General features: G+C 35.9%; 2 protein-coding genes across 3 annotated transcripts; one reads left to right on the top strand and one right to left on the bottom strand.

The window, feature by feature from the left end:
* Positions 1–634: 634 nt before the first annotated feature.
* On the top strand, positions 635–21,740 carry ubac2 (UBA domain containing 2). 2 transcript variants are annotated; one of them, XM_051911077.1, is made up of 9 exons: positions 635–852; positions 2,661–2,788; positions 3,404–3,523; positions 7,714–7,820; positions 12,567–12,690; positions 13,368–13,415; positions 16,706–16,960; positions 19,675–19,809; positions 19,996–21,740. In XM_051911077.1, exons 1-9 carry the CDS (start codon positions 819–821, stop codon positions 20,101–20,103), a joined length of 1,059 nt encoding a protein of 352 aa, XP_051767037.1. In that variant the 5' UTR covers positions 635–818; the 3' UTR covers positions 20,104–21,740. The 2 variants fall into 2 exon arrangements, with proteins under 2 accessions (XP_051767037.1, XP_051766958.1); XM_051910998.1 differs by having other exon boundaries at positions 19,672–19,809; positions 19,996–21,604.
* On the bottom strand, positions 5,948–10,970 carry gpr183b (G protein-coupled receptor 183b). The gene is given in 3 exon segments (XM_051910900.1): positions 5,948–9,605; positions 9,608–10,316; positions 10,802–10,970. Coding segments are annotated over 2 exon segments (1,071 nt in total). The 5' UTR covers positions 10,296–10,316; positions 10,802–10,970; the 3' UTR covers positions 5,948–9,222.
* Positions 21,741–23,628: the final 1,888 nt, after the last annotated feature.

Genomic DNA, 23,628 nt, shown 5'->3' with positions numbered 1-23,628 from the left:
AAACTTAAGCTTAGCAAGAGGAGATGTTTCTCTGTTTATTTTAGCATGTTAAAGTGTGTTCTTGAATTAAATTACCTTATTACAATGGATAGTTTAAAAATAAGTAAAAAAATATCATGATTAAAATTAAAATGCTAGTCAGGGTTTACAAAGGTAATGGTAAACTGGATTTTCACTCTTTAAAACATAGTTATTGGATAAGCAACTGCTATTTATAACCATTGTAATCAAAGACAAAACAATGGATGATTAAAAACATGAATAATCACTCAGTCATTTCCATGTTTAGACCAGTTTCTGTAAGACAAACAAATTTGTTATGAAAAACAGTTGACCAAAACTATGGAATCCCATTTCTGCCACATGAAAAAAAAAAAAAAAATCATGCTTAGGTAAAGCATATGACATAAAATGTCGAAATTTTGACATTGGCCTACTAAGTCAAAAAAATAAAATTATGACATGAAAGCCATATTTATGAGACAAAAAGGTCTAATTATGGCAAACAAAGTCAAAATGATAAAATACTAAGTCATAATTGGAGAATTGTGGCACAAAGTCGAAACAACCCTTACTTGTGGTAAAGTCACTAACTCACGGCCTCTAGTGGCCTATTACTGTAAAAGAAAACGCTTATTTCGTAGGAGTGACGTGGAAGAAGTTTGTCTCCTGCGAGGCACCATCCTCGATACCCTTTCCCCTTTCCCTTTCTCATAGCGAGATTTCTCTTTAACTTTTAATGTTTTTACGTTGTAAATCGAGTGCCTTTGGGACGTAATCTTGTTAGTCTTCTTAGTTATATTCCGCGTGTAAGTGGCATGATGTTCACGTCCACCGGTTCTTGGGGATTGTGTAAGTACAGCTCAAAATCATCATGTCATGAAGATCAGATCAGATCCTGCTGTCATTCATTCTGTGTAAAGCTCAGTCGTCATGACCTTCACCTGATAATTATCGCACTTCACATAACATCCTTGCTTTCAAATTATTTAGCTTTGGCTCATGATTTAAGACAGGAAGTGTTGCTGTCGTTTAAAAAGTTGGGGGCGTGAAACCAGGTACTGCTCTTGGAAATGCGACATAACACAGAATGATCATGTTATATTAATGTGTTAGTCTTTACTATCAGAGCTAGACATATAGAGACTGAATTATCTCTTCTCTGAAATCAATATAATTACCATCTTCATGAAAAACGCCAGCAAAGAGCTTGAGTTAACATTATTACTGATGTAATAATGAAAATTCATTTACCCTCCCTTGAGCTGTTCTAAGCCCTTTATTTCTTTTGTGAAATACAAAAGGAGAATTATTTCTTTCGATTTTAAATTTGGTTTACATTTTTTAAAAGTACCATAATAACCATTGCTTCAGCCAGAATACCATGTTTCTTACACTGATTGTTAGCACAGTGAAATTTTTGTCAACATTGGTATTAGTCAATAATAGACTCGACACTGCTGTCAAAAATGAATGAATAACACAAAGGTACATAGAGAATTGAAAAGCTTGTTTTAAAGATATTAATTTTTGTTTTTGTAGATTTCAACAATAATTAAAGAAATAATTACTTTAATGATATAAGTGGTGACATATACCAGGGTTATTATAGTTAGCTAACTTATTTTTTCCCATGTAGCTGCCAAGGCAACATTTCACATTTTCATTTAGTTTACATTGATGTACTACTATTTCTAAAACAAACAACAACAACAACAAAAAACTAATAAAATGAAATCTGAAAACATAAAAACGAAAATTAATTCAAAATATAAATAAGAACTTTAAGTAAGCAACCCCTTCAGCCGTGACCTATTCACGATACAGCACTAGCCTCGTACCTTATTCCTTACTTATAAAACGGTTACCACACAATACAAATATTAAAGCCAAAAATATGTATCAATGCAACTTTCATGAAGTAAACTGTCACTAAAAGCCTTCCTTCTGCTGGAAAAAAATAGTCCCTAACCGTGAACAGCAACAGAAGTTACATTATTACGCCATTAGATGGCGGCAAAGACTGTCTTTATGAGTGTGTCAGTCAGTAGCAAAGACTTTTACATTGAAAAGACTGAATTGTTGTGAACACAGAATAAGACGCAACTGACAAATGCTTTGACTAGTGCTGTCAGTCACGGGAAAACTCCTTAACTGTTAAAAGGACAAGATAATACATCGGACATTTAAACAGATTTTTTATTAAGAACATAGGACTGACCTGAAGGAAAATACTAAATCTGAATGCAGGTAATAAACTCGCTCACTCGATCTTTTTCTCACAATACTCTTCTACATAATACAGTAAGCTTCAATGAACAATATCAATTGAGAACATACAGTTTACGTTGCTAAGAGTGGTTGCTAAGGGTGTTGTGTAGTGATACACAGAACCGTTGGGTGAAGCGGTCACAGCCGTGTTTTATCGTGAATAAAACACAGCTATTGACCAATCAGAATCAAGGACAGGAACTAACCGTTTTATAATAGTATTTCAACGACACTAAAATACCACTGACCAGTAAACCAGTATGTCTGACTGCACTTGGTGTACTCACATATTCACCAAAAGGACCTATATGTCCCCCATTTGGAATATAAACTTTTATCCTTTGACATGACGAATAATTTAACAATACAACTTCTGTGCTGTCCTACAGATAAAGCACCCCTGTCCAAGAGCTTACTGCTGCTTCCTACAGTCCTCGCTGTGCTGCTGACTGTGCTTCTGCCTCAGTACCAGGATCTGTTCATATACAACCTACAGGCTGTCAGGCAGGGCAAGCAGGTGAGATATAACACCAATCTACTTAAATTTACTTGAACAATTCAGTGCACTATATCAAATGTACACATTTAAAGTCAGCATAAAAACAGAAGGTGTGATAGTCTTTTCTTCATATATTGTGATGTAAATGTTGGGTGGGACTTAGTTTTGTCCATCAGGAATTGATTGGGTTGTTGTTTGCTATTGCTGTGATCTCATGTGAGTGACAGTTTGTCCCGTCATCAGTGTTGGGAGTAACGCGTTACAAAAGTAATGCATTACAGTAACATATTACTTTATATTGTAAGGCATTACTAATCAATTTTCAGTAATATTTTACTGGATAGCCTGGATAGCCCACAGTCATTATGCTACATCATAACGGCCTCTACTGGATGTAAAATGCTCTGCAGTACATTTTATAACTTGCACAGTAACTTTCACTTGCACAACACTGCCTGTCATTGTGCTGAAGACATGTCACCAGAGAAGAAAAGAGAAGAGATGTTGTTGCAAGAGGAAGTTATTTTGATTAAAGAAAATGAGGGCACATGAATTAAAAAAAAAAAATACTGATGTGAAGCATATTTTGAAATATTTCTAATATTGTGTGTGTTTTCCATGTCTCTCGTGTAGTTGTGGAGGCTGGTGAGTGGACGGCTTATCTGCCTGGATCTGAAAGACACTTTCTGCAGCAGTTTGCTTATCTACAATTTCCGCATATTTGAGAGGAGGTTTGGCAGCCACAAATTTGCTGTAAGTCTCAGGTGTGAATAATCTGCTCGTTAAGTCTGGCATCACGTGTCACCGCTTCCTGGTCCAAACGCTCTATTGGATACCAAAAGAAAACAACGAACAGTGCTAATATACACTCACGATGTGATGTAATACTACTAAAAATCTATTATAAATCATTAAAATACTGGTGTCCGGTATGCAGTGAGCATGGAGACTGTAGTGTACACTGTAAGTTTTTAAAAGCATAGCTTAAAAGTGTAATACATCAGAACTTAAAGGTACAATATGTAACATTTTTGCAGTAAAATATCCCAAAACCACTAGGCCAGTGTTATATTTTGTTCAGTTGAGTACTTACAATATCCCAAATGTTTCCATCTATTTGTAAATTGTGAGAAAAATTTTAACCAAGAATACAGTACTTGTCCAGGAGTCGCCTGTCAACGGCGTCATATCCGCACTACCCTCGGTTTCCGGTTTTATTTTGTAGAAACCATGGAAAAACCAGAGACGCTTTAATATAGTACGTTTTATTAGACAAGGGAACAACTGTTTGGTTACATTTATAGACAGAAAACGAATTATATAGTTATATAGCTTAACACGTTTAATCTTATTGTTTAAATCTAGTTTTCTTGATTTTCCGAGAGTACTGTGCTTTCACCATGCCTCAGAGAAAAACACTATTTTGTCAAGTAGCTTTGTCAATAGTAATACAGCATTTTCTCCATCATACAATACGTTTTAAAACTAATTGCATGCCAATTATCAACACAAGCCACCCAGCATTTATTAATATGATATTCTAAAATCGATCTAGCTCACTTCAGTGTGCAACAAGTGTCTCACAGCAGCCGCCGAGCGAACGCACCGAGTAAAGTTATAATATAATTTTCAACACAGTCAAATGTATCTAATATGATAAACTGCGCTGTGTTACTTCATACACTTGACCGGAAGAAGCGGAAGCAGCGTCTGCGGCATAATAAAAGTTCCGCTGCTCTCGAGGCGTGTCACGTTCGTCTCTCGTTAGCAATCGCTTCTGCTCTGCTTCATATTACAGTAACATTAATAATCTCATCCTTGAACATGATTTCTGCCCGAGTCCTGTCCCGTTTCTTTTCCATTGACTGTGAGGTGAAGACGACATCTCCCAAGATTCTGCGCTCAAACTCTCCGTCATCAAGCTACGCCTTTGTTTTGTATAGGCGAGCTCTAGCAGTGAAAATCTACATATTATAGCTTTAACAAGCGGATAGCACCTTTGTCTGTCGTCTTGTTTTTTTCAATGTTTTTATATTAAATTGAAAAAATTGGAAAAAATTATTTTTGGAAAGTGCAAAGTTGTTAACTTTAGCTTTAAAGGGTTAGTTCACCCAAAAATGAAAACTGTGTCATTAATTACTCACCCTCATGTTGTTCCACACCCGTAAGACGTTCGTTCATCTTCAGAACACAAATGAAGATATTTTTTTTCAAATCTGATGGTTCAGTGAGGCCTCCATTGACAGCAAGTTAATTTACAATTTCAGTGCCCAGAAAGCTACTAAAGACATATTTAAAACAGTTCATGTGACTACAGTGGTTCAACCTTAATGTTATGAAGCGACGAGAATACTTTTTGTGTGCCAAAAAAACAAAATAATGACTTTATTCAACAATTTCCTCTCTTCCGTATCAGTCTCTGACGCGCGTTCACGAGAGCACCACGACGCATGCGTGTGGTGAAGCGAGATACATGTGTCGTCTCATCTTCTGAATTATCCAAACTTTCAAGCTGTGGCATGACAATATCACAATCAATGCAGAACACGCTCTCCTGTTCAGTAGGCATCACTTGGCACTGATGACATCTACACCACCAGCTCTCCATTGCTCTCTGTCTTTCAGAACCTTGTGACTGTGGTTGTGTTGCAGCCTCTTCCATCTGTTTTAGTTCATTCTCTGTACGTTCTGGTTCGAATAAGTAAGGTTGTGCAAAAAAATGCAATTTATCCTCTGTGTCGAAATCTGCAGACAGTTATGAACTGTTTTATGTTGAACTTGAGTCTTCTTCTGTTTGTAAACATAGCCCTGGAAGAGAGGAAATTGTTGAATAAAGTCGTTATTTTGTTTTTTGGCGCCCAAAAAGTATTCTCGTCACTTCATAACATTAAGTTTGAACCACTATAGCCACATGGACTGTTTTAAATATGTCTTTACTACCTTTCTGGGCATTGAAAGTGTAAATTAAATTGCTGTCAGTGGAGGCCTCACTGAGCCATCGGATTTTATCAAAAATATTTTAATTTGTATTACAAAGATGAACGAAGGTCTTACGGGTGTGGAACTACATGAGGGTGAGTAATTAATTACATAATTTTCATTTTTGAGTGAACTAACCCTTATTATAGTCATTATTGTGTTAGATGAGAAAGTCATTGAATAGACATTACAAAAAAGTAACTTTAAAAAGAAATAATTTAATTCAACAGAATTTATTACACATAAACTTTTAAAGCTACAATGTGGCCAAAATATTTTTTTCAGAAGCTGCATCTGAAGTGGCATTTAGGAACATTTTAGTACATATCAGGTACATTTCAGGTACATTAGGTACATTAAGACTGTTTAATGCAGCTCAGAGATGGCATGAATATGAATGAAAAATGAAATGATACTCTAAACATGAAACCACTAGTAGGTGGTGGCAAGTCACTGTCTTAATGAGTAAGTCATTCAGTCATTCATTCAAACGATTCATTTCAAATGGCTGATTCATTCTGGAACAAATCATATGACCAATTGACATTTTTATGAATAGATCACTGAATTAATGGCTCACTCGATTTGTTAAAGGGGGGGTATCACACACAGTTTCTGCCAATCATTGTTGATTTCGTGCAGTCCTGTGACCTGTGCAGTGCTGCCGATGACTTCCATAAACCCGAACGCGCGTTGATGGGCGTGCTCTTGTGCACTCACTCAGGTCCACGTGTGTGCGCGCGCCCTTCTGGGAGAAGTGCCCGTACAAGGAATTCCGACCTTGTTGACTCGAAAAAAAAAAAGTCTGAATCCTGTGAGGATTTGGAAGAGAATTTGTGGAGCAGAAATACTCCGTCATACATCCAACTCATGTTTTGAAACTTTGGCCATGTTTAGCATGAGAATCCAACTCTTTAGCAGTGTAAATAAGTCAGAATACATGAAATAGCATTATACCCCCCCTTTAAAAACCGAAGATTCATACAGTAATGAAACACCTCTCTGGTTGTTTAGAGACGCACAACAGTTCTGCTGTGGCTTTTTTTTAAACTATTTTCATTGGTGAAATTCAGCAAAAACAGAATATTTTGTCAAAAATGTAACACAATATTACCTTCTTGAATTGTTGTGTAAAATCAATGTCACATTTGCAATCGTACAGATATTTGGGAAAAAACAGCACTCTGTGATATTGCTAAACTTTATGAAATTAATATAAGACAAAAACCCATACAGGGCCATTTTTTGCCCCCGTTTCTTAAATTTTAGTTGCATTTTAAATGCATTCTAATAGGCTTCATCAGCGCAGTCAGTCATTGCTCTGCATCATGTTTGTAATTAAACTGCATGCAATGTGAGATGACATACAGGTCTGGGCCTGTAAATTATTTAAAGTTATTTTTTACATAATTAATCACACCAAATTAATGTGTTTAATTGACAGCCCTAATTATAATATAATTTCAGGATAAATTTGATATACACTCAAAAATACCAATATAGTGCTGAACACACCTACCAGTTCAAGATAAAGTGTCAAACGGAAAAAGGTCAAATAGAAACTTGGAGCACATACATCTTATCTGGCAATCAGTTGACTACATTTTGGTAGCATTTAGAATGTACCGATACACTGATATGCTGATACACGTTGGTGTTTTTTTCAAGATGGAGCCCTTTCTTAAAATAAAAGCTTTTTACCTTTCTAACTATGTGAGTGCCTGGACGTGCCTTCTTGTTCTGTAACAGGATCCACCTACCATTTTTGACATTTAGAATGTACGTTGTTCAAATACTATACTATGTTTTTTAATGAAACAAAAGACTTCACATGCATGTTACCAAATATTTCCTTTAATGTGCTCACCTATTCACATGCTAATGAATTTACACTCTGTTTTTATTTGTTAAAATGCCATGATGCTGTACACCTAAAACATTGTTATATTTTTGACCATGTTTAGTCCTTCCTTTTTGGAGCCTGGATTCTGTCTGCTTTTGTGGACTTGCTGCTGACAGAGGCTCTTCGTTTCATGTTTGAACTTCAGGTGGATGTTCTTCCAGCTGGACTGTGAGTAACATGACTTTCTATACCATGTTTAGCTCTTTACAAATTATTAGGCATTTTCACCAGTATTGTTCTGTGCATTTACTGTGTGCTGCAAGCACAGAATGTATTACTGTTAATTTCTGCAACACTGTCTGTACGTGAAAGTGCAGTTCTTGTGTTTCCTGTAGAACATCAACTTCCCATTTTTGCATTGTCATTTGGATTAACTTTCCTGTTTCATTGTATTGTTGTGAAAGTATTCTTTACTTCACCGATATATGAAATACATGTTGAAATGAGTACAACAATAACATCTTGTGAAAGTGAAGTACACTCTTATTTCAAGTTATTAGTTGTACTACTAGCTTTCAAACAATTCTTTATAATAGACTTGCATAGAGTGGTTTACTTTTCCTTGATAAGAAAGATTGATTTGACCTCTGTCTTGATCATCTGTAATTACAGCACTAAGCTAAGATGATGTCATGCACCAGTCAATCAAAAAAAAAAAAAAAAAAAGATGTTTTAAAAGTCTTAAGAAATCCGCAAAGTACATGTTTCATGTGTCATCATCTCTCAGCTTGACTTTGGACATCTTGGTTGATTCATCCACACTCACTTTTTCACAATAAAAACAGCTTTTTGATATAGTTTAACTGCTGTATTTTGCAATTTTCAAACGGATTTTTGGATAAACCATTATCTGTTCTTCATTAAAGGGATAGCTCTCCCAAAAATGATCCTCATGTCATTCCAAACCTATATGACTTTCTGTCTTCTGTGGAACACAAAAGAAGATATTTTGAAGAATGTTAGCGAAAAACACACACTGGTGAGACATTTCTCAAAATATTTTATTTTATGTTCCATAGAAGACAGAAAGTCATGCAGTTAGTAAAAATAGGTTAGTAAATATTGACAGAATTTTCATTTTTGGTCAGCTATGCCTTTAACAATTAAATTTTGAATGAAAAAGTCTTTTTGCTGTGATTATTTTTTTTTTCTCTCTCAACTCGGATGCCAGTGCTTGCCTAGCGTCCACCTGTTTCATGAGGTGTGTGCTGTTTCAAATGTTGAGGGACACATTTGGTGTCCGCACACCCTGTCCGCGTGCAGCCCAATTTTTGTGACCGTGCTGACGGTGCGCATGCAACAGAGCATGTGCGAGTGACTTGAGCGCTTGAAAATAAAGTCCACTAGTGAGTGCGTGCATGCCAAACGCGTCTTTCCGCGCTCACGGACAAATGAGTGTACTTTGAAAGGCTTGCACGCTCAACTGTGCGCAAGACGGAGCAGAATGCGGAAGATGAAGTATACTCGGGTGTTCAGCCTTGTTAGTGGATTTTAACCCTCAATTTTGGCCTCACATATGAGTTTGTTGTGATTTTTCATCACCTAATGTCGGCTTTTGTCGGTAACAGTTTTACAGACCTTCTCTAATAGTGTTCATTTTTATTTGGTTGTTTTTGCGGCGTGTGCCGTGCACATCACCTGTGCCTGAACTTTCAGGCGAGGTTCTTCCAACACTGGAGAAGTGGGTGCCAGCCTGCCACTTCATCATCGTTATCACCTTCTGCTTATAGCCTTTACACGCAAAGAAGTAAACGAAGGGATCCAGGCATGAATTCAGGTTCATAAGACACACCGTAATATGCAGGGATATCTGGAAGGACTGTAGCTCCATGCAGTCCGGTTCGTAGTAAAGTTTCCGGATCATGTATTGCAGGAGGTCAAGATGGTATGGGCTGAAACACACCACAAACACAAAAACCACCCCTGCGATCACTCCTTTTGCTTTTTTGGTCTTCCAGAACGTTCGGTCAGCCGGTTTGACTTTGCTGCAAGATTTAGTTTATGGGTCAGTATGGAATAGCAAGCGATGATTATCACCACTGGGATGCCAAAGCCTAGAACTACTCCCATGATCAGCATGTACGGCAGCCCTTTTGAAAAAACACTCTCAAAATTGGGGTATTCCATACAGGTGATGCTGTTGTCATGCTCCGTTTTAGTCAAGTTAATTGTCAGGAGAGGCAATGTCTGGGCCAACACCAGCAGCCATGTGGCCAGACACACAAACCGCGCATTTCTTGCCTTTCTCAATTTCACCAGCCTCAGAGGAAACACCAGCGCCAAAAAACGATCGACTGACAGACAGGTCATGAAGTAAACCCCAGAGTAGCAGTTCACATAGAAGAGCAGTGCTGTGGCTTTACACAGTCCTTCCCCCAGGGGCCAGTGGAAACCAAGGCCGTAGTAAACGGCTCGTAAGGGAAGCGACAGGCAGAATAAGATATCGGACACAGCCAGGTTGGCAGAATAAAGAGTGGTTGAATTAAGTTTGGTGATTTTGGAGATAACCACATGAAGAGCCAGGGCATTTCCTAAAAGTCCCACTGGACATATGATGGAATAGACCAGAGGTATGAGAACTCGTGCCACTGGACGATGGTTGTACAAGTTGGTGCAGTTTTGGTCGAAATCTGGATTCATCATAGTTATACACAGGAGAGTTCACTGAAAAGACAGAAGCAAGTAGTATAATATATACACTACCACTCAAAAGTTTGGGGTCTGTACAACTTTTAAAAAAGAAGTCTCTTATACTCCCCAAGGCTGCATTTATTTGATCAAAAATACAGTTTCAATTTTAAATTACAATTTTACAGTAACTGTTTTAAATTTTAATATCATTTAAAATGTTATTTTATCCCTGTTCTGGCAAAGCAGCCATTACTCCAGTCTTCAGTGTCACATGATCCTTCATAAATTTATTCTAATTTGCTGATTTAGTAACATTTCTTAGTATTATCAATGTTGAAAACACTTTTGTGTAAAGTAACCAATAATTGCAGACATGGTCACCATAAAAGTATATAAGATATTTGCTGAAACATTTTTGTAAAGTTTGGGCTTGATTTCACACATTAATTTTCCAAAACATATATACTTTTATCTCATCTGCCCTTTTTATCTATAATTTAATGAAATTATTTACTCACCAGATAGCAAAGAGAAGATTTTCAGTCAGACGTTGGTGCTATGTCTCTATATCAAATCTCACTTTTAAAAAGTAGCAGAATAAAATGTGGCCAAAGTGAGAGTTCAGCATCTCTTCCTGTCTCTTTCTAACGGTCTGTTACTCTGTTCCTCTCTTTCCTTTGACCTCACTCTTTTTTACTCGTAGTGTGGGGAGGCTGCTTACGTATATAGGGGGAAGTGAAAATCTTGTGGCTTTCGCTCAAAAATCCAGACATTTTACATAAGCTATATCTGTTACTTTTAATCTGTATCAAAGAATACGTCATTTAGAAACATTTATTTTTGTACGTCACTACAAATTACATTTTAAAACTAAGTGAGCTAGTAATTGCACAAATCCTATCATATTTTTTATAATCATGGAAACAATACAAAGGTAGTAAAAATGGCAATGAGAAAATAAGTAATTATGTAAGTAAATATATTTCTTGTCTTAATTGATACACTAGTTTGCATCCTCAGTTATCCCATTTTCCTATCTGCACCAAATGGTTGATGAAAACCATATTCTGAATTTTGTAATCACTGTTGCTTCACTGTACATTGTACTAAGAATTTGACGTTCATGTTGTTGGCTCATCTTCTTTCCGTCTTCTTACCACAGAGCTTATCTAACACCTTTGGCGACTTTTACATATTTTGCTTATGTCTGTGAAACATGCATTTGAACTACGGCGCTACTCTGCTTCCTCTATTATTTGTGTATTATGTGAAGTATTATAAAGGTACAGTCAAACCAAAATATGACAAGATCTCAGAGTTAAACTGTGTCAGAAAAAAATTTATCTAATTATGTCAGATAACACTTAAGCAAAACTTGGTCAGGTCAAAGTTTCTGAATAATTTTTGGTTTTAAATTTTTATCAATTTTACTGGTAGTCCACTGTATGAAGAATTTTTGGGTATAATATGTCACCCCAGGTGAAAAAAAAGTACACTTCTATAATGTACTTAAAGTGCTCTATTTTCACGCACTAATTTTGTTCTTAATATATCTAAATATGTTTTTTAAATACAGAGTTAGTATATTATAAGCACATTTTAGTTCATATTTCATGGTGTCTCAAAATAGCATAGTTGAGTACACTTAGATGTTCTTAAGATTATCTTAAGAAGTACTAAAGAAGAATTTTTAGTATATTAAGTACCAAATTAGTGCACGAAAATAGAGCGCTTTAAGTACATTATAGAGATGTACTTTTTTTCACCTGGGACAGTTTACTTTATTTTGCTATCCTCACTTACATAAATGAACTGTAGTGTCCTGCACCCACAAGTAAAAATATATCATACACAAAAAAGGGGGCATGGTCTGGTTGAATTGTGTTAGTGGTTTGTTGAATCTTGTGGTTACATTTCTGAAACCTGCTCAAAGTGGTTGACCAATCGCAACACATTAGTTTAGCCAACCAATCAGAGCACATTGTGCTTTTGGGATGGAGGGGCTTAATGGAGACAGGAATGAAAACAGGCCATTACTGACAGACTGGGAAGAGAGGTGCTGCAACAGTGAAAAATATGTGAAAAATAATGTTTTTGAACTTTTAAGCATCAAAACCTATTCTAATAACCCCTTTTTTTTTCAAAACCATATGAAGATTTTGTCTTATTGATCATATGTCATTGACACATCATATGCCACACTGTCAGTAAGGTTAAGGATTGACTTTAAGTGATTTTTTTTGTTTCTAACTTTTTTTTCTTCTCTTTCTCTCTCTTTCTCAGGCTGGGCCCAGTCTTTGCTCTCTTTGTGCCTTTCTACAACACCATCCCACGTGTTCAGGTCACTCAGCTGCTTGGCCACATCTCAATCACAAACAAGTCTCTGACATACATTGTGGGTGCACAGGTGAGCTCATACTGCAATTAAAAAAATCCTACACACATTTTTTGTAAGATTTTTCATTTTGCTACTTTATCACAAAAGCTACAAATAAAAAGTTAAAGCCACTGCTGCATGAGATCTCAAGATATTAAGTGACATTTACTGGCACCTTTTTTCGCAAGCAAGCGACGATGGGTAAAACACCCTTTTGCAAAAGTAGAAGCCACAAATAAGATAACAGGCTTAAGACTCATGGGAAATCATGTAGTACCTGTGAACCTATTCATTGTGGTTTTTGCTCTGTTGGGTGTTTCTGAGCCGTTTTGCGATATTAATGATAACTGATGAAGTTGCTCATTTACTCAGTAGAAAAACAGACAAGAGTTCATGACTTTTGATTATTTAAAGATTCATCACGATCTGGAGTCCTGCATACACAAGCGTGGCTTTAACAAACCCACTTAAAACTAACGAACGTATTTTAATCTTGTAATAATAGATAATTTGGCTTCATTAAGTTAATGCTTGAGTGTTTTGTTCCACTCTTGCATCGAATAAAATGTTTCTTTATATCATGCACTTGTTTATGGATGCAGTTAGGGCTGGTTGTATGTAAATTAGTGTTGCTGTTTTGAGATGTGTGGAAGTGTTCTTTTTTGTAGATCTGAATTTCTTCTGTTGTTCTGTTATTTTGTTATCAGCTCCTGACCTCAAGTGCCTACATGTGGATTGTTGCTTGTAGTGGACTTGTAAGTATAACAGCTCAAGTAGACTGCATCACATTACATTTCTGTGTTTGCTTGTTTTGATCTGAAATGGTAAGTTTGTTTACATGCGCATAGTGAAAATCAGCATGAACCACAATCATAAAGCGAGATCCACTGATATGAGAAATCGCTGATACCATGGAAATTCAATTACAGCAGCGATTTTTGATCAGGAGATTAGCTACCTTCCTAAAAATACTATAGGATGATTTACCATTAGAGATTGCTACAATGTCCATTCCCATGGTAACAGCAACTTCTTAGATTGGTGGATTTCACTTTATAATTATGGGTCATGTTGCATTTCACTGTAGTACTATTAGGGCTGGGCGGTATATCGAGGTTGTACGATATACCGATATATTTTTAATATACGATACGGAATGAGGCGATACCGATATACAGTAGTTTTAAACAAGAGCATCTGAAAAACAGCGGTGGACGTTGCAGAGTGCTGCTGTGGGGGAAATGCATATTACAATTTGGCACGTAGGCCTATCGTTTAAAGCGGCTTGCCCCGTCGGATGCTCTGACAGATTCATGTGCTGACATTTGCGCTGTTTAATGCTTTTGTGATGTGGTGTTTTCCTAAGCGCATAACTTACATTTCACAGGTATATTCTCCATCTGTAAATGTTAGAAAGTCATACAAATATTTCCATTTTGCTGTCAGGAGTGGACGAGCCTTCTGCTAGCGAATCTCATTCTCCTCTAAACTTCATAGACTTCTGTGAACGAGGGCCGCCGTGCGCATTCGCGCCAAACAGACGGAGCTCAATAGAATGGGATCGCCATAATTTTACAGTGTATTTTTATGATAGCAGTAACTATATATATATATATATATATATATATATAATAGCCTATATAGCTAATTAGTCTGTGCTTTTGTTTTTATTTTAATTTTTAGTCTAGTGAATTCAACTTCTGCTTTAGAAAGCATTATTTTTATTTTTAGATTGTAATGTTACAATGTTAGAATGTAAAGTAACTTTCTCTTTTTTGCACATACTGTAGGCCGATTAGTGTGCCAGACTACATGGTTACATTCACTATATTTGTATTAATAGCTTTCAGTATAAACACTTTTTGTAGGACAACATTAGGCAGGATGTTAAGTTAAGATTTTTAAAAAAGTAAATACAGATTTTTTATTTATTTATTTTTTTCTAAATCCAAATAGAAAAATGTAGAAAATACCGAGATACATACCGTATATCACCATTTAGCCAAAAAATACAGAGATATGACTTTTTGGCCATATCGCCCAGCCCTAAGTACTATAGGAATTCACTGTAGGAATTCAATTTTTGTTCTTTGGTTCACTGGACGGCCATATTTGCAATGCCCCTATTTCAGCCATGCCAGACCAACTCTCAATCTATTTAGATGGGGAAATACCAAAATCTCAAAAACTCCTGGCTAAACTGCTGATTAACTAAATCTCAAAAAAAAAAAAAAAAGAACATTAAAAAAAAGAACATTTGAGGTTGGTCCAACTAATGCGTATCCCAAGCGTGAGGCTCAGGTTTCTGTGGAAACCAGAGCTACTAGCAGCAGTTGTGATTGGCTGTTTTATTTTGAATCAGAATCAGAATCAGAAAGAGCTTTATTGCCAGGTATGTTTACACATTCTAGGAATTTGTTTTAGTGACAGAAGCTCCACAGTGCAACAGAGTGACAGCGACAAGACAAGACACAGATAATAAAAAGAATAAAAGAATAATATACAAATATACAAGACAGACAAAGTGCAAAAAAAGCAAAAAACAATATATAATAATATAGACAATTTGTATGTACAGTTATGATGTGTGCAAATTTGAAATATAAATAAGTATGTGTTTTAAGTAAATAATGTATAATAGTGTTTTGTGTTCCGTGAAGGCGGGACTTCTATTACTAGAGTGCCATATAACAATACAAGTGAACTGTCTTGGGTAATATTCAGTCTTTGATGCAATTTTCTGTGGCATTTCTTATTGAAACTTGTCAGTTTTTATATAAATAAGGTGCATCCTAATTCGTATACTTGTGCACTGTTCTATTCCATTTTGTAGCATAAATAGTGTGAGTAAGTGTGTTCACTCTGAAAATGCCAAATAGAAAAAGTACACTTTAAATACCTGGATCATGTAATTAACCAAAAAAACAAAAAAAAACAAATGTGACCCTGGACCACAAAACCAGTCGTAAGGCGCACAGGTATATTTGTAGCAATAGCCAACAATACATTGTATGGGTCAAAATTATCGATTTTTCTTTTATGCCAAAAATCATTAAGATTAAGTAAAGATCATGTTCCATGAAGATATTTTGTAAATTTTCCTACTGTAAATATATAAAAAATGTATTTTTGTGCCTGGATATGCATTGCTAAGGACTTAATTTGGACAACTTTAAAGGCGATTTTCTCAATATTTAGATTTTCTTCGCACCCTCATATTCCAGATTTTCAAATAGTTTTATCTTGGAAAGCTTATTTATTTAAAAAAATTGACCCTTATGAGGTTTTGTGGTCCAGGGTCACAAATGGAATGTTGGAAACTTCATGCCCTCAACTGTCGCGGCTTTAATTACGCAGCGGAGGGGGAGGGGTGATCAGGCCCCGATGTTGAATGACAAAATAACCTTGTAAAATTCATACACTACACGGTTGAGTGCATAGTGTATAGTGCGTCATTTGAGTGCCAACTATAGTGTTTTGTTCCGGCCCCGTTGCAATTAAAAAAAACAAACATGGTTTGCTAATGCTAGTCATTGACAGGTGGTGTTGGGAAGAGACTTACTCATTTTAGAGAGCATTGTCTCTGCTAGCAAAATGAGCTGCCAGTGTGTTTAATCCATTTTCATGGATGAGAAAAATATTTGTCAACTTTTAGAAGTATATTAGCATATACAGTAGATATCTTCGAAACTAATAGACATATTAGGTCTTTTGATTTGATGGTTTCATTATTCTGGCTCATTGTAGATTTGTCTTTAGAGATTTGCATGTTATTGCTTAAAAAAAAAAAAAAAAAATTTTTTTTTGTTTTTTTACTTCTGAAGTCCCACTGTTGCACTGTTGAAGCTATCTACACTGTTCCTAATCCATTAGTCCTGTTGTCAGAAGTAGCGCAAACGCTTGGAGTATGTCATAAATACTGGCATCATTTTACTCTCTGGGACTTCATTACAACATCATTGATTAAAATGGGTTCTATTGCTTTTTGTTGTGTTGCGTTACTGTCATGTTTGAATGGTAAGCGGTTACAATCACTCTATTCCAGATCGCAGGCATGTTGTATTACAGTAATAAGTTGGCGGTCCAGAAGTACTTGCGTGTGCCAGAATGGGTGGCCAGATGTGGTTCTGTGCTCCTAGAGCCTGTCCTCTCAGATTCTGAGCCCACTGCAGAGGCTCCGCTGGGGATGGGCGCCACTTTGGACATCCAGAGACAGCAGAGGATGGATATGCTGGACCAGCAACTGCTCCTGTCTCAGCTGGCACACTTCAGGAGAAATGCACAGCAACAGCAGGCTCAGGTACTTCTACAGTACTTTTATTACAGGGACAGTCCCTCTGGAAATTTTCAATGTTAAATGACTTAACTATGGCATTTCAGCTATCAGTACATAGCTTTAACCACAAGGCTATTCCACTACCCCCTCATATGACACAGAAGAACTAGCCTAAGAAACTAGGAGTTATCTGAAGGTCAGCTGAATATAAAAATGAAGCTATTCCTTTTTCACTTTTACAAGAGATAAGGGCATCTTATCTCACTTAGGGCCATGGTTTAGAACAGTTTGTTTTTAATCTTTTTTTTTTTTTTAAGTATCAAAAACAATTATTGAGTGGAAAAAATAAAAGAAATATGATTTCTTGATTTTATGTATTTTTAGCATTTTAATGAAGTTCTCAATTTATTCTGGATAAATTGAGAATCAGATTTTTGTTTAAAATAAAATGTCTGAATAGACAACTAAATAAAGAGGTGATTAAGAGGTGATGGAGCATACATTTCCAGAAATGTTTTCCTTATCAGAGGTGTAGAAACCAAAACTCTAATGAGTTGAACTAGCTCTATTTACATATTTCCATGACTCAGATCAGACAAGATATTAGGCAATATATCTTGTTTTTCTTTTTTCCATCTATTTTCTCAAAATGTTTTTGAACAAGAGGAAGTTAATGGTTTCCTGTGAACAAACAGATACCCACATGTTTTCAACACAGATGTCTGATACAAGCAGATAATTTTGTCCATGATGAAAATGAAATTGAAAATGAGAAAGCTGTTTTATTTTTTTTAAATGCTATGGACAATCAGCACAGAACATTCTTATTTCCCAATATTAGGACTTTTTTTCACTCATGTGACTGAGTTCTACTGTATATATTGCTATGAATTTAGGACTAGACACTGCTTGCGCTGTAGCTGGTAAATGTATAAGTCTTGTTGGGATCATGCTGACAGGTTGTTCAGTCTTTCTTTTATGGAAGTTTTTGAATGTAGAGAGACAAAAAAAAAAAAACTACCTCTATTACTGAACTCAACTCAACAACTATAACAACTATACTGTCTTTAAAGTCAGCATAAAACAGAAATTGCAATTGTCTTTTCTGGCCTATAATGGCTAGGGTTGGGTATTGAGAACCAGTTCTGTTTTAAAACCGGTTCCAAATTTCCGAGAACCAGGGATTTAATAAGACACTCGAATTATGCTTGTTGTGCGTACTTGAGCGTACAATAGATGTGACGTGAAGGGCCCTTAAGCGCGTACAGAAAGCCTCATATAATGTGTGAATACTGTGCTCATTTGCGTCTTCTTGCCTTGAAAGGACACATATACGCAAAATTGTCAAAATATCCTTGTAAACACAGTAGGTTTTGTCTCAAAACTCTGGAGTCAGCGGTCACGCCGGCGATACCACCTTGCTTTTTTTCTTATCACTGTGAAAGAGACTCAAAATACTCCGTCAATTTTGGGACAGTTCACCCAAAATTGAAAATTATCCCATGATTTACTCTCCCTCAAGCCGTCTTATTAATGCTAATTAAAGAACAAAAGAAAATCATCCACTGATCTTAACTGAATACATTTTGTAACTTTAAAAAGGATTAATTTCTGTACCTGAACTTTCAGTTGTTTATTTATGCTTTTGCTAATTTGTTTATTTGTTCTTATTTTATTACTGACTGTTTATTTGTCTTTAATGTTTGAAATTCATATTTAGTTAGTCTAGTAGTTAGTCTTGTTTTTGCTGTGGTATATTTGTTAAAACCATTGGCAAAAGTTTCTTGGGTAAATGTTCTTTATGTTGTTGGTTTTTGTTAATGGTATTCAGTTGCAACAGAATGTTTTGCAAAAAGACACAAAATAAATATATTTATCTAAATGTATGACCTTTTTGTTACCTTACCTTGGACTCGTTAATAATTGGAATCGATAAGCAGAATCGGAATTGCTAAAATTCAAATGATACCCAACCCTAATTATTTGCATATCTGATAGGCTTGCTGCAGTAGATTACCATGAAACTGTTCCCACTGTTGTTTTGGTTTTCTAAATGGTTTTTAGAAATGAACCGTGTGCTAGATGCTACAATTATAAACTGAAAGCATAAGCTCCATACAGCACAAGCTTCAGAGTCGCAGAACAGTGCAGCAGGAGTCAGTTCACTTGTCATGTGAGGAGAGCAAGGAGAGATGACTGACAAGATGATGGCGGAGAATTTGCCATCAAAGTGAAAAGTAAAAGCGCAACATTTCCTGAGCGTCACTGAAAAATATATTTTCTTATAAAACGTGTGGACTACCACTGCTCCCTATACACTGAGTATGCAGTCTGCGTAGGGCACTAACTACCAGCACCATTGTTGCCCCTCGCTAATTTGAAAGTCAAAGCGAAAAACAAGTGCTCATTTCAATTGAAATTTTTAATCAGTATTGTTGTAGTTTATTAACCAGTTAGAAAATTTCCTCACTGTGACATCCCTAATATCTGATTGAAACATGTAATGTAGGTTGAGACTTGATTTTGTACATTGGGAAAAGTTTCCGGTGATCAGAGAAGAGATGTTGTTGTTATTAATTTTTTTTTAAAAAAATGAATAAAAGAAAATGATGTCCATGGATAAATAATTTATAATAAATACTGCAATATTCCATAAAAATAGGAAATGTTAATTCTGATTTCATGGAGACTTTAAATTGTGATGTTTATTTCCTGTCATTAATGACTGTCCACAGCAGACAGGTCTCCTGAATTGGAACAGACTCTTCCCTACTTTACGGCACAGAGGACAGAACCGGCACCAAGAGGGTCCTCAGCCACAGCAGCCCCCCTATACACACCCGCCAGATAACACAGCTGTGGTCGAGGAACAGGTGAGGTCATATGACAATCTCAAATACTGATTTTTATTTTTTTTTTATCACACCTTATTAATTACACCTTCAATCAGGAAGATTTGTTTAGCCTCATGTGTTGTCAGATTCAACCATTTTTGCCAGATTCTAACTTTTTATTTATCCTATACTAACTTTTTATTGATACTGTGCTTTTATCACTAGGTTGCAAGATTAATGGAGATGGGATTCTCAAGAATGGATGCCCAAGAAGCTCTCAGAGCTTCTAATAATGACATTAACATTGCAACAAACTTTTTGCTTCAGCACTAAAACAAAATAAATTGAAAATGACTTAAGAGGACAAGGAAAATGAGTGGAAAAGTACTTAAGAACACAACATTGGTGTCATAACTACACCCGTTGGAAGAAGTTAAGGGCAGTCGACTTTGGTACACAACTCACAGGAGCTGATGATGTCACTTTGTTTCTGGCTGCTTATTGACTGGGCGGGAGTTGACTTGCAATTGCAGCCTGATCCATAGGACAGAGCCAACACGTTGGACCATCGTACATTGTGTCTCAGGGCTTGTGTCATTTAGCGTTGTCCTTCAACCTATATCTTCTAAATATTAAGAATCCTGTAATGTATTGATATATTATCGAACCACGTGCTGTTTTGCTATAAATAAACTTAAGTCTTAAAGGTATAGTTCACCCAAAAATGTACTTGCCCTGATGTTACAAAGCTGGAATGACATGAGGGTGAGTAAATGATGACAGAATTATATTTTTTGGGGTGAACCATTCATTTTTAGGTAGATTCGTAAAGGGCTAGTTGTATGGCAGTGTATTTAGAGTACACCTGGATTTATTGACTTCTTGAAGAGACCTCTGCCACTGACAGGCCAGAATCAGTCCAGAATTGGCTAATCAAAGTTTGGAAAACTACCACAAAATGAGTGAAAGCATGAGATCTAATATTCTCTAAAAGCCTCAGAATAGTTTTTATATATATATATATATATATATATATATATATAAATTTAAACAGAAACACAAATTGTGTCATTGTTATTGTGACTTTGGTGTCTGAAAAGCCTGAAAAGGTACTATAACTTTTATAGTGTCTTTTTGAAAAAGAAACAAATGGAACTTTTATGCCATAGTAGTCCAGTTTTAAAAATTTGTGTTAATATGATACTTTTCTGTGCAATGAGAATTGATAATATTCAGAGCATCTCTCTCTCTCTCTCTCTCTCTCTCTCTCTCTCTCTCTCTCTCTCTCTCTCTCTCTCTCTGAGAGTGAGACAAAGCTTTTTTTTAACAGCATGATTTTCTTGGTGGTATAAAAAGACAAGGTAAAATATGGTTTAAAATGACTCATTGAAGGGAGTGTTGATACCCATCACTGCCATTAAAATCATGTCTTTAAAGAATGTAGCCTTTTAAACTTAATTTATAAGATTGATGTTTTATGCTAATCAGACTGTTCATGTGAATGTTCTCTTGTTTTATTATGCTAAACAGTGTTTTTTTGTCTAATCAAGTGGTGTTCAAACTTAAAAAAAAAAAAAAAAAAAAAAAAACACTTTAGCTACACTTAAGATACTTTAATGTTTTTACTCCACCAAAAAGCAAATCACTCCTGCCACTCTTAATGTTCTGTGTTGAACACTCATTGTGGTCAAATAGTAATATTTATTATTTTTGAAAAGTTAACACTTTAAGATGGTCTTTAAATAATGATGGTGATGAAGATGGTTGCTCTTTTTTCTTTCTACTTCTTGAACTTTTTTTTAAAAAGATTAAACTCATTCTGTAAACCACCAGACTAGACTTGTAACAGTCCTTCAATCCAATAGTTATGAGTGTGTGGCAACAGATTAAACTGATTTTAGAGAATAGAATACTATGTACAATGCCCCCTGAATACAAATCTGTACCTATTAAAAGCTACCTCTTATAAATCTGCTGTGCTGAACACTCATCACTTACATCCATGTCACAAATTTTTATCTTTAAACAATATGCCCTTGGTTTCACAGACGAGGCTTAAGTCTAGTCCTAGACTAAAATGCATGTTTGAGCTGTTTTGACTGAAAGTAACTTGCACTGACATATTTTAAAAGATGTCAGTGCCATTGTTTTGTCTCAAGATGCACACCAGTAATGTTTTTTTTCTAGTGAACGTTTATAAAAGCTGTTTAAATGCCCTAATTGAACTAAAGCCTAATCCTGGTTTAGGCTAATCCCTGTCTGTGAAACCGGGCCATGATGTTGTAGCTACTCTTAAATAATGAATAAATATGTCCAATAGTAAAAGCAAATAAACAATCATCATGCTGTGATGTAACACTACATACTTTTTATTTGTGTACAATGCAGGTAAAATTGGCCACTCTGAGCCATACACACTTGTCAAGCCATAGATGGCAGTGTTTCACTTATAAAATGTACAGCACTGAGCCTGAGGGAGAATGAGACAGACTACTAGTAGAAAAATTAAAGAAATAGCATGTTATTTTTTGTTTTATTTAAGTACAGGCATGCACATTAACTGCATTAGCTTGGTAAATGTAGTTATTTTGAAGAGAATATAATGACGTTAAATCAGAAGTGTCTAGGTGGCACTGTAACAGACAGGGTATGAATGTTTATACAAAAAACATGCTGCTTTAACTGAATTCAGTTTTATTTGTATATTGTTTCTGACAATTTTTTCCAAATTAGTTTTACAAAGATATGTGCCTTACAAAAACCCAATCCAAATGCGACAGGAAAAACTCTCAGAGATGTTTAATCTGACATATCTCAAGAACATTTCAATTAAACATTTCATTTTCATACAGTAACTTTTATTCTTTTCAACTAAAGCTGTATTATGACCTTAAGTTTAGTATTGTACTTTGGGCAAATTCTTGTATGCAGATTTAAACCTAGTTGTTTTCTTAGTCTCATGCAGGAGTCATAACAAACAGTAAAGCTTTTGATTGTGGGTCTGTTAGTCCTTAAGGACATTCTTGGATTCAGTGGTCAATTTCAAAGGTTAATGTTTCGGCTGAAATGTGGTTTAGTCAATATCATGGTTCAGTAAATGTCAAGGGATTTGTGAAATGACACCGTGAAGTAGCCAGGAATGGTTGGAGAAGTCTAGAAAAGCAGCTTAAAGGGCAGGGTCAAATTTAAAGTAATTTGTACTGTATAATAACTAAATCTTATGAATCTGTTGCTTTTAAAATTGTTGCATTTCATCCTCATACATCTGTAGTGGTGCTGTTCAGCAGTTATATTTGCATTTATTGTAGTGCCTTATATTATCCATTTACTGCCAGAACCTTTCAGATGTCACATATCCCCACTGACCTCCAATCTCTGGGTGGTGATGTCGCTTAACCACCGGGACTCTTGGCAACATCAGCATGGTTGTCAAATACCAGGCTTGTGGATAACAGAGTTCCATTACTGAAGTTAAGGAGCCATCTGGTCACCCTTGAATTGATCACTCTGGATACAAACCACACAGTTAAATGGCATAGTTTCTCACCAGTTGAGAAAATGGCATTAACCAGTAATTTATTATATACCAGCATTTTGGAATTCACAATTCCCAGATAGCAAGAACTTTTGGGCCAAATGTGGCAGATAGCTACATCTGGCCTAGATATGGCACAGCTAAGCACATGTGGGGTTACATGTGTTTTTCCAAGTATAAACCAAATGTTAACCATAAGTTAACATATTCCATGGTGTGCCATAGCCAAGCCACATATGATCCTCAGTTGCATACTGTCATCTGAGCCATATGTACCTTAATACAAATAGTGATCCAAAAGTAAATTCCCTCCAATTCGAAAG

Source organism: Ctenopharyngodon idella, chromosome 1, assembly GCF_019924925.1.
Source record: "Ctenopharyngodon idella isolate HZGC_01 chromosome 1, HZGC01, whole genome shotgun sequence".
In the NCBI taxonomy this organism is placed as follows: domain Eukaryota; kingdom Metazoa; phylum Chordata; class Actinopteri; order Cypriniformes; family Xenocyprididae; genus Ctenopharyngodon; species Ctenopharyngodon idella.
Note: the sequence above shows the minus strand (reverse complement) of the source record. Positions and strands in the feature narration are given on the sequence as shown.